Source organism: Zonotrichia leucophrys, chromosome 27, assembly GCF_028769735.1.
Source record: "Zonotrichia leucophrys gambelii isolate GWCS_2022_RI chromosome 27, RI_Zleu_2.0, whole genome shotgun sequence".
Lineage (NCBI taxonomy): Eukaryota > Metazoa > Chordata > Aves > Passeriformes > Passerellidae > Zonotrichia > Zonotrichia leucophrys.
In genome coordinates this window covers 1,007,561-1,019,287 of record NC_088196.1, presented here as the reverse complement: position 1 = coordinate 1,019,287, position 11,727 = coordinate 1,007,561, and the positions used below count along the sequence as shown (strand labels likewise).

Below are 11,727 nucleotides of genomic sequence, written 5' to 3'. Positions count from 1 at the left end.
TGCCAGCTGCATCTTGTGGGCTTTTCCTCTATGGAAGGAGATAAATCTGGGAAGAGGAATTCCGAGGAAGAGGAGGCTGGTGACAGCTTGGGGACGATGACGATCAAAGCAGTGGCAGCGTGAGACCTCCTGGGAAGGGAAACTGGATTTTTGTGGTTATAGTTCAAAATAATTATAGTTCATAAATATGCAACAGGCTGTTGCTTTAAAGGGTTAATCCTTTGTTAATGGGTGTCCTTTTTTGGGCTTATGCTGCCCAGAAAGAGGTACCTGGACTGTCTGTAACTCTTCGTCTTTATTGTCTCATATTGTCCACACCCAAATTGTCCACATTTTTATTACTCTAATTATATTGCTATTTTATAACCATTTTATTACTCTCATGTAAAACCAGGACAGGAGCTTAAACCCACTGACGGCTCCGGACGCAGAGAGCTTCCCCAGCGGTGTGCCCTGAGTGTGACAGTGATGGTGGGCAGTCCAGGGGACAGCAGCTCCCTCTCTGCCAGGGTTTGTCCCAGTGTGCAGTGACAATCTGCTCTGGGCTGCTTTTGGGAGCCCCTGGGAGGCAGCAGCAGCTCGGGGAATGCGGTGCCGCAGCCACAGCATTTCCTCATCTCCCCCGAGGCTCGGGCGAGGCTGATCCTGCCGGGGTTTGCTCACTCTGGGAATCTCTCGGTGTCCGGGAAGGGAAGCGGCAGCAGGGATGTGCTGTCACCTCCAGGGCAGCTCAGGGCTCGGTTCCTCCCCTCCCCTCCCGGTGCTCCCGGCCTGAGCCGCCCCCATGCCCTGCCCGCCTCTGTCCTGCTGTGCTGCCAGAGCTGGTGATGACCAGAGAGGGGCTGGATCTCCCTGATCCCATTGCAGAGGATCTCTCTGATCCCATTGCAGGGGATACTCTGATCCCATTGCAGGAAATCCCACTGATCCCATTCAAGGTGATTCCTCTGATCCCATTGCAGGGGATCCCTCTGATCCCATTGCAGGGGATCCCTCTGATCCCATTGCAGAAAACTTCCCAAATTCCCTCCCCTCCTCCTTTTTTCTCCTTCTCCTTCTCCTTCTCCTTCTCCTTCTCCTTCTCCTTCTCCTTCTCCTTCTCCTCCTCCTCCTCCTCCTCCTCCTCCTCCTCTCTGTCTGCAATGTCTCCCCAGAGGGCTCAGGCTGCCCTGGGGTGCTGAGGACATCCCGAGCAGGTCCCTGTCACCCCTCCTGTCCCTGGCACGAGGCTCCCTGGCACTCCTCACCCCCATCCCGGTGTTTGAGCCCCTCCTCAGGGGAGATAGATCGGGATCAGCCCAGCCCGGCTCTGCCAAAACGGGCAGGAAGTAGCACGGTAATTAAATGGGCAAATAATGGGAATTTAGGATTCTAACAAAAGGCAGAAAAGCAATCCAGAGGGGGTCGGGAAAATCAGGAACAGAGAGAAAAACTCAGTCAAGCAGAAAATAGCCCGGACTGGAGCCAAGGGAGGGGCTGAGGCAGCCGGGCTCGGGGGGAGAAGGGGATTTGGGGGCTGGAGGTGGGATTTGGGGGCTGGAGGGGGAATTTGGGGGGGTCTCCAGTGCTGTTCTGGGGCAGAATGAGAGTTTTGGGAGAGATGTGTTCCCCAGCATCTGTTCTATGCTTTAGTACAGTTTTAATAGAATCTATACCATAAAATAATGTGGAAAATGCCAATCACTTGTTTTTAAAATTTTATAAGTTTAATAGTAATAAAATGGTTATGAAAATAGTAACACAATTAGGGCAATAACAATTTGGACAATTTGAATTAGGACAATATGAGACAATAAATACAAAGAGTTATGGACTTCTGGGTACCTTTTTCTGGGCAGCAGGAGCCCGAAAAAGGACACCCGTTAACAAAGGATTAACCCTTAAAAGCAACAGTCTGTTGCATATTCATACATTTCATACATGATGCATAAATTCCATTCAAACACAGGATTCTGTCTGGTCAGTGTCAACTTCTTCCTCCGAATCCTAACAGCGCCTTTGAGGGGGGAAGAAGTTCGTTTCTTCTGATAATGGAGCAATAAATACCTTTTCTCTGAAAGATTCAGGTGTCCTGTGGCTGCTGTCTCGCTGGGAATCCTGTCTTTAAAAAAGGTATCTCACATAGCATAGTTTCTATTTTAACAATTTTTATAACCTAAAACTATATTTAACACAGTACTTAAGAGAATTAATACAGCATTACTTTCTAACACGATACATATAATATTCATTTGAATATTTGTGAAAAGACAATCATAAAATACATGCATTTTTCACAGTTGTTTCTAATTAATGGCCAATCACAGCCCAGCTGTCCGGACTGCCTCGGTCAGTCACAAGCCTTTGTTATCATTCCTTATTATTCTATCCTTAGCCAGCCTTCTGATGAAATAATTTCTTCTGTTGTGTTAGTATAGTTTTAATATAATATATATCATAAAATAATAGATCAAGCCTTCGGAAACATGGAGTCAGATCCTCGTCTCTTCATGCTGGCACCCCTGTGATCGCTGTCACACTCGGGGACAGGCCAAGCCCGTGGGGACGCAGTCTCAGCCAGGGCTGGTGTCCCCAGGGCCTTTCCCGGGCATTTCCCGCCGGGAGGAGCCGCCCGGGACATTCCTGGCACGGCCGAGCCTCCCCGGGCCGGGTTTGTTTGCCCGGAGCCCTGGAGACGATCCCGAGCCATGGAGCGGGGAGCGGCCCGGGGCCCCCGCGGGCTCTGGGGGCACCCCCGGGCAGGGACCCCCGTCCTTGGGGTGAGCCCGGAGCGCTCCTGCCTCGGGATTGATGGGATAGGGGTGGAGAGGGGCTGGGAGAGGGGCTTTGGGTGGGCTCGGGGCTTTGGGTGGGCTCCGGGCTTTGCAAGCGCCCTGCAGACCCCGAAAGGTGCCCGGATCCTGTCCCCAGGGGTGGGGACACTGCGGGTCTGGGAGTGACCCAAGGTGGGAGGGCGCTGTCCCTGGAAAAACAGGGGAGAGCGAATTCCCATCTCCAGGGCCCCTGTCCTGCTCCCCCGGGCCACCCGCTCCTCCCGCCACCAGCCCTGTCCCCTCTGTCCTGCCACCCATGTCCCTTCCATCCTGCCGCCACCCCAGTCCCCCCGGTCCTGCCACTAGCTCTGTCCCCTCTGTCCTGCCACCATCCCAGTCCCCTTTGTCCCACCCCAAGCCTCGTCCTCTCTGTCCTGCCGCCACCATGTCCTTCGTCCTGCCACCACCTCTGTCCTGCCCCCATCCCTGTCCCCTCCGTCCTGTCCCCCCTGTCCCGCCACCGCCCCGTCCCCCCTGTCTTGCCACCAGCCCTGTCCCGATCCCGCCTGCTCCCAGCCATGTCCCCTCTGTCCCGCCACCACTCCCGTCCTCTCTGTCCTGCCACCAGCCCTGTCCTGCCTCCATCTCCAGTTCCCCCTGTCCTGCCACCCCTGTCCCCTCTGTACTGCCCCCTCTGTCCCTGCTGTCCTGTCCCCATCCCTGTTCCCCCTGTCCTGCCACCATCACAGTTTCCTCTGTCCTGTCCCCCAGTCCCCTGTCCCCACCCTGTCTCCTGCACACCTTCTGTCTCCCCTCTGTCCAGGCCCCCATCACTGTCCCGATCCCGCCTGTCCCCAGCCATGTCCCCCTTGTCCCCCGTGTCCCGCTGCCAGGACTCCGCATTAACCCTTGAATTCACAATCCCTGTGTTCCCTCCTCTCCTCCCTCGCAGCCCCGCGCCCCGGGATCGGCCCCCGGAGCGTTCCCGGAGCATTCCTGGTGCCCGGTGCTGATCCTGCAGCAGCTGCCCGGGCCCGGAGCCGCCCCCGCGGGACCCCCGCCCGCCCGGCCAGGTTCGTGGGGACAGAACCGGGCAGGGCAGAGCCCAACCGGGCCGGGTTCGTGGGGGCAGAACCGGGGAGGGCAGAGCCGAACCGGGCCGGGTTCAGTCTCTCCAGATCCCAGATCCCAGATCCCAGATCCCGGCCCTTCCCAGGGGAGAGCAGCGGGCAGAGCCGCACGCAGCCGTGCCCATCCATCCCTGGCTCCTTGGGTGGGCGTTCAGCCCCACGGACTGAGAATTTTGGGGCTTTTATCCACTCGGCTCCAAGATGCTCCCGGGGAACAGTTTTTAGGTTTTGGGGGTTTTTTGGTTGTTCTGCTGATTTTTTTTTTTGGGGGGGGAGGGTTTTTTGTTGATTTTTTTTTTTTGTTTTGGAGTTTTTTGTGGTTTCTGTGGGGGTTTTTTGTTTTGTTTTGTTTTTTCCTAGTTTTTTTGTGGTTTTGGTTTTTTTTTGTGGGTTTTTTGTTTGTTTATGGTTTTTTTGTTGTTGTTGTTTTCTGAGGTGGTTTTGGTTGTTTTTGCTTGTTTGTGTGAGTTTTTCTTTTGCTTGATTTTTGGTGGTTTTTTGTGGTTTTTTGAGTTTTTTTCTGTTTGTTTTTTGTTGTGGGGTTTTTGTTTTTGTTGTGTTTTTCGTTGTTTTTGGGGGTTTTTGGGTGTTTTCTGGGGTTTTTTGTTTGTTTGGTTTTTGTTGGTTTTTTTTTGTTTGGTTCGGTTTGTTTTTTTCTGGTCTTTTTTGTTGTTGCTGTTGTTTTTTTGGTTTTGTTGTGGGTTTTTTTGGTGGTGTGTTTTTGTTTGTTTGTTTGTTTGTTTGTTTGTTTGTTTGTTTGTTTGTTGTTTTTGGGGGTTTTCAAAATTCAGTTGTTTTTGTTCTCAAAATCCCCATTTCCTGCTGGCATCCATCCATCCCCAGGGAACTCCGGGGTGTGACAGACAGGCTGCTGGAACTGCAGGGTGGGATTAAGAGGGGCTGGAACCCTGGGCTGTGCCCCTGCCTGGAGGGGCTTCACCCACCGGGGCTGGCAGCAGGGACAGGGGCTGTGGTGACAGCAGGGACAGCAGGGACAGGGCTGGGGACAGCAGGGACAGCAGGGACAGGGGCTGTGGTCAATGGGGACATCAGGGACAAAGAGCTGTCATCACTGGGGACATACCACAGGCAGAGTCACCTTGTGCTATGGAGAGGGGGGAAGATGGAACTGTCCTTAAAAATCCAAGGAAAGCCTTAAAAATCCGAGGAAATCCTTAAAAATCGGAGGGAAAAGGATGTTGCAAATCAGGGTGGAAGCAAATGGAGCCAGGCTGACCCCGGTGTGATGGATGCACCCACCCAGAGCTGCCACCACCCCGTGTCCCACCCCAGTTCAGTCCCTGGGGTACTACCTGTCCAGCAGAGGTGCTGGGGTGCTCCTGCCTGCAGGGACAGCCACCTCCTGTGTCCTGGGAGCCAGCCTGGCACCTCTGGAGCCCTTATGGGGTGGTCCAAACCCTTTTTTACTCCAGAGAATCCAGAATAGTTTGGACTGGAAGGGACCTCAAAGCCTGTCCAGTTTCACCCCTGCCATGGCAGGGACATCCACTGCCCCAGGGTGCTCCAAGACCTGGCCTTGGGCACTGCCAGGGATCCAGGGGCAGCCACAGCTGCTCAGGGTAGATGAAGCCAGCAGGATCTCAGGGGTTTCCAGCAGGTTTATAAGAATTTTCCATGGGAATTTCACAGTTGCAGAAAATGGAGGTGTTTTTCTGGGGTACAGAGGCAGATTTGGGGCTTTCTCCGTGTGGATAGGCCTCAGCAGCCTCACACCCTCAATGTGGCCTCCAGCCAAGGGGACAGGTAGCAGGCAGGAGCTGAGGGGGCACTGAGCATCCCCACCCTGCTCCTCCTGGATCCCAGGAGTGGGGATTGGAGTCCTGGGCTCACCCCCAGCTCCTGTCCTGTAAGAGCATCAGGGGTAGGATGGTCAGGATGGACAGAGATGAGAGATCTCTGCAGCCAGGCTGTGGAATTTGGGGTTTATTGCAAAGGGCCTGGGTGCAGGGCCCTGCTGGGAGCTGCAGCCACAGCTCAGAGCAGGCTGAGAGAAGAGAGGGGGAGAGAGGATGAGAGGGTGAGAGAGTAAAAGGGTAAGAGCGTAAACGGCAAGAGCTAAGAGAGCGAGGTTCCCATTCCAATACAATAAATCTTCTTCTGTGTTGAATATTCTGATTCTCACTAACCAATCTAGTACAAGATGCAAATTCTACAGCATTTCCATACAGCCTGTAAGAATCCTTACATTACCATACTGTGTTACCTTTTAAACCCTACAAACTCCTCTTTGGGCCCCTTCTGCCAAGTTGTAGGGTCTGCTCTGACCCTTGGGCCTGTCTGCAAGCAGAGGGTGTTGTTCCATGAAAAGGGGATTACCTTCAGCTGGTCACACAATTGTTTTCCAGTTGTTCAGTAACTGAGGTGTCTCAAAGCTTGCTTTCATTTCAATCTTGCTTATAGTTTCCATATTCTCAAAATCTTTTGCCAGGCAATCATATTTGTAAGGCTTTCCTGTTCCATCTTCCCCAACTCTGCCCCTCATGCCCAGAGCAGGGCTGAGCCTGGCATGCTCTGAACCTGGTGCTCTGCTCCCCAAGGCCCTCGGCACTGCCAGGGCTGCAGAAACTCTGCCCAGAATGGGAGAAAACTCTGGAGCCTCCAGTCCCATTAACCACTGACCAAAGCCCCTGTCCCTGCTGTCCCTGCTCAGCTCTCCCTTGTGAGCCAGCAAGGAAGAAAAGCCTCAAATATGGCAATTTTCAAGCTTTAGCCAAGCAAAATAATTTTTAAACACCACATGAGGCTTCCAAAGCGGGGTGGGGGAAGGCTGGCTGTGCTCCCACTGCTTGGGAACAGGGAGGAGCCTGGGGCCGCCCCATCCCGGGCACTCATCCCAGGCCCTGCTCCCTCTACTCCCTCTCTGATGCACAATCTCCCATCCTCGGGCAGGTTTGATGGAGCTGATGCTGATCCAAGGCTCCCAAATGCACCAGCTGCTGATGCACGGCCTGGCCATGGCAGCTCTGATGCCCCTCGGGGCAGGAACAGCCCCAGCCCAGGTGAGGCTCAGGGGGCAGAGGGAACAAAGAGGGGGCAAAGGGACTAAAGATGGGGTAGAGGGAGCAAAGAGGGGGCAGAGGGAGCAAAGAGGGGGCAGAGGGACCAAAGAGGGGACAGAGGGACCAAAAAGAGGAAAAGGGATCAAGGAGGAGGCAAAGAAACCAATTTGGGGCAGAGGGACCAAGGAGAGGACAGAGGGACCAAAGAGGGGCCAAAGGGACCAAAGAAGGGGTAGAGGGACCAAAGATGGGGCAGAGGGGACAAAGAGGAGGCAAAGGAAGCAAAAATGGGGAAAAGGGAGCAAAGAGGGGGCAGAAGGACCAAGGAGGGGGCAGAGGGACCAAAGAGGGGGAAACGGACCAAGGAGGGGGCAAAGGGACCAAAGAGGGGGAAAGGGAGCAAGGAGAGGGCAGAGAGACCAAAGATGGGGCAGAGGGACCAAAGAGGGGGAAAAGGACCAAAGAGGGGGCAGAGGGAACAAAGAGGAAGCAGAGAGACCCCAGGGCTGTTCAGGGTCCCACGTCCTGCTTTGGGACCCTGTGAGGGCAGCACCTGGGTGGTCCCAGCCCAGATCAGAGCAGCCCTTTGGGGTTTTGGGGCTTTGTTTGGAGCCCAGCTCTGACAGCTCAGACAGCAGCCAGGCTTGGGCAGAGGCTCTGCCCAGCTGGGACCCTCTGGAAACACAGCCCAACCCATCAAGAGCTCTGCAGGGGCTGCCATTTAAAAATCCATCTCAAACCACAACATTTCATCTCCTCGGGGAGAACAATGCAGCTTTTGGGGCAGGGCTGGGCTGTGGCAGCTGCTGAGCTCGCTGCCAGCTGGCACCTCCTGGCACCCAGCCCTGCCCTCCCAGTGCCACCAGGGCTGGGCTGGCCAGGACTGGACCCTGCCCAAATGGCTCTCAGCAGATCAAAGGGCTCTTCCCATGGGGTTTTGGTCCCATCTGTGGGGCTGCCACCCCCCGTGTCCCCCTGGGGCTTTGTTGGAACCGAGCCCAGCCAGCAGGAGCCGCCGGGTGCGATCCCGGTGTTATGTTTGCCCAATTATTCCATCATTTAAAAAACCAAATAATGTGACAGTGTTCACAGAGGTTTTCAGGTGAGGGAAGAGATGAGAATGTTGACTCCATGTTCAGAAGGCTTGATTTATTATTGTATGATATACGTTACACTAAAACTATACTAAAAAGAATAGAAGGAAAAATTTCATCTCAGAAGGCTAGCTAAGCTAAGAATAGAAAGGAATGAATAATAAAGGTTTGCATCTCGGACAGAGAGTCCAAGCTAACTGGGCTGTGGTTGGCCATTAATTCTAAACATTCAAGATGGGCCAATCACAGATGCACCTGTTGCATTCCACAGCAGCAGATAACCATTGTTTACATTTTGTTCCTGAAGCCTCTCAGCTTCTCAGGAAGAAAAATCCTAAGAAAAAGATTTTCATAAAAAGATGTCTGCGGCAAAATAATATTAGAGGTAGCAGCAATTTTAATTAAATAGTTTAGAAAATATATAAAATTGGATACACTTGAAATATTGACAATATAATTCAATTAAAAATAAGTGATAATTTGGTTCCAATAATAGCACATAAGCAAAAGATAACCGCGGGGTACAGAGTGCAGGGTTCTGGGACCCGTGCCACATCACGTACAAGCTTCCCAAGTGAAGATTCCTCCCTTTTATGCCATGTGTCAATGCCATCTCTTCCCATTTTCGATTCATCACGCTTCTACCTCTGCCCTCATCGCCACCTTTACCACGCATGCGCCACCACTCGGTTTGGTGGTCACACAAGTCTTTGGGGGTCGTTTTTGATGAAGGCCTCTCCTCTTCCTCGATGTCCTTTAATTCACCTTTGGGTCACAAATGTGCACCAAGCCAGTATAATGTAAGCCAAGACTAACATGATATTATATTTAAGCATCAAAGCAATAAATCTCTTATAGCTGGCATTTTCCTGGGACCCAACCAGATTTTCCCTTCTTTCTGTTAATTTTTAGTAACTGTTATCTCTTGGGTTTTCCTGCCTTGAACATCTTCAGGAAAAGGGGGAGTGGAACTCTTCCTCTCCCTTTCTTTCTTGGCATTACACCTTTTAACTGTTTTATTATTATTTCCAAATACTGATTGCTGCATCAATATTGATTGCTGTTTCAATCATACCTATTTACCACACCGGCCAGCGGTGCTTTGGGAGCCCCAGCCCAGCCCTGCCTCTGTCCCCCTCCCCAGGCGCTGGCGGGGCTTTCACAGGGTGAGGAGGAGGAGGAAGAGGAGGCCGTGGTTTTCCACCATCACTACCTGCCCTGGACCCTTCCCCGCCCGCCCCCCGTGCGGTTCCTGCGCTCCTCACCCGAGGAAGGGGGGTGAGTGCCAGGGGTTCGGTGCCATCCTGGTGTGGCAGGGCCTCCAGGGACACCATCCATGGTCACTGAGCTGTCCCTGCTCCTCTCTGGCAGAGCTGTGCCCCCTCCACCGCCCCCCAGTGCCACCGGCACCGTGGGACCTGGTGTGTCCCCAGCAGAGGGTAAGGACACCCCGGCGACACTGACACTGTCCCCATGGTCCCCACAGGGCAGCTGTCCCTCAGGCTTCTGTCACCCCAGGCTGAGCTTCCCTGCTGCCTGTCTCCATTCCATGCTGTCCCATCCTGTCCCATCCCAATAATGTCCCATCCCACCCCATTATCCCATCCCAATAATGTCCCATGCCATTATCCCATCCCATCCCATCCCAATAACGTCCTCTCCTTTCCCATCCCATCCCATCCCATCCCATCCCATTACCCCATCCCATCTCATGGATCCCTTGGATCCCATCCCACCCATTATCCCATCCCATCAAATCCCATCCCACCTCAATAATGTCCTATCCCAATAATGTCCCATCCCATTATCCCATCCCATTCCATCCAATAATGTCTCATCCCAATAATGTCCCATGCAAATAATGTCTCATCCCATAATCCCATCCCATCCCAATAATGTCCCATCCCATCCCAATAATGTCCCATCCCATCCCAATAATGTCCCATTTGATTATCCCATCCCATCCCAATAATGTCCCATTATCCCATCCCATTGTTCCATCCCATCCCAATAATGTCTCATCCCATAATCCCATCCCAATAATGTCCCATCCCATTATCCCATCCCATCTCAATAATGTCTCATCCCATCCCAATAATGTCCCATCCCATCCTATGGACCCCATCCCAATAGTGTCCTATCCCATCCCATTATCCCATCCCATCATCCCATCCCAATAATGTCCCATCCTATGGATCCCATCCCATTCCAATAATGTCCCATCCCATTATCCTGTCCCATCCCATGGATCCCATCCCATCCCATTGATCCCATCCGATCCCATCCTATGGATCCCATCCCATCCCATCCCATCCCATCCCATCCCATCCCATCCCATCCCATCCCATCCCATCCCACCCCACAGAGTTTTACACCATGGAGGAGCAGAGGGGGCTCTGAGCTCTGCCTCCCTGGACCCTGCAGATCCTGGATGGATGCTCCACCATTCCCGCGCTTTTGGGGTTTGGGGGTTTTGGGGTCTTGGCATGGTTTCCCCTCTGAGCCCCCCGGCAGGGCTGTCCCAGCCCTGTCCCAGCCCCGGAGTCGCCCCAGTCCCCTCCAGGCCGTGCTGTCCCGGGGGGTGGGACAGAGGATGGTCCCCACCTCCATTTGTCCCTCCAGCTCCCAGCACAGCATCGCCTGTCATTATTGTGCTTTGTTAAGAGAGCGCCCTGCTGTCGCTAATTAAGCATCTGTAATTACATTAATTGCATGTGTAATCTGTAATGGGCTGGTGGCTCCGTGCCCAGGTGCAGGGGCTCCCTCAGCTCTGGGGGTGCCCAGAGCTGGGGGGGGGGGGGGGGGGGTGTGGTCTGGCAGGGCCTGGCGGGGCTGAAAGGAGCCCTGGGGGGTTCTGTGAGGTCTTGGAGGGGGTCTGTCAGGTCTGAGGCGTCTGTCAGATCTGTGGGCATGAGGAGGTGCTGGGGGTCTATCAGGTCTGGGGGTTCCTGTCATGTCTTGGGGGGTGAGGGGGTGCTGGGGGAGGGGAATCTGTGAGATCTGGGGGGGTCTGTCAGGTCTATTGGGTGAGGGGGTGCTGGGGGGGGTGTCAGAGCCTGGGGGGGTCTGTCAAGGTCTGGGGGGTCTTGGGGGGTGTCTGCCAGGTTTGGGGGTGATGAGAGGAGTTCTGGGGGGGATCTATCAGAGCCTGGGGTGCTGAGGGGGTGCTGGGGGAGTCTGTCAGGTCTGGGGGGTTTCTATCAGGTCTATGGGGTGAGGGGGTGCTGGGGGGTCTGAGGGGGTCTGTGAGGTCTTGGGGGGGTCTATCAGAGCCTGGGGGTTCCTGTCAGGTCTGGGGATGCTGAGAGGAGTTCTGGGGGGTCTGTGAGGTCTTGGGGGGGTCTGTCAAGGTCTGGGGGGGAGTGAGGGGGTGCCGGGGGTTCCTGTCAGGTCTGTGGTGTTCTGTCAGACCTGGGGGAGTGAGTGGATGCTGGGGGGGGGGGGGGTCTGGCAGGTCTGGGGGTGCTGAGGGGAGTTCTGGGGGTGTCTATCAGAGCCTGGAGTGCTGAGGGCATTCTAGGGGTTCTGTGAGGTCTGGGGGTGTGAGGAGGTGCTGGGGTGCTCTGCCAGGTCTGGGGGGTGAGGGGGTGATGGGGGGTCTGCCAGGTCTGGGGCTCTGTCCGGTCTAGGGGTTCCTGTCAGGTCTAGGGGGTGAGGGGGTGCTTGGGGGTCAATCAGAGCCTGGGGTGCTGAGCAGGTGCTGGGAGGTTCTGTCAGAGCCTGGGAGGGT

The 11,727-nt window shown here is 54.3% G+C and overlaps 1 protein-coding gene across 1 annotated transcript; it reads left to right on the top strand.

Moving 5' to 3' along the window:
* The first annotated feature begins 2,687 nt into the window (after window positions 1-2,687).
* On the top strand, window positions 2,688-10,664 carry PRR29 (proline rich 29). Its single transcript, XM_064733357.1, has 6 exons — window positions 2,688-2,759; window positions 3,706-3,826; window positions 6,794-6,903; window positions 9,142-9,275; window positions 9,369-9,436; window positions 10,363-10,664. Exons 1-6 carry the CDS (start codon window positions 2,688-2,690, stop codon window positions 10,395-10,397), a joined length of 540 nt encoding a protein of 179 aa, XP_064589427.1. The 3' UTR covers window positions 10,398-10,664.
* Window positions 10,665-11,727: the final 1,063 nt, after the last annotated feature.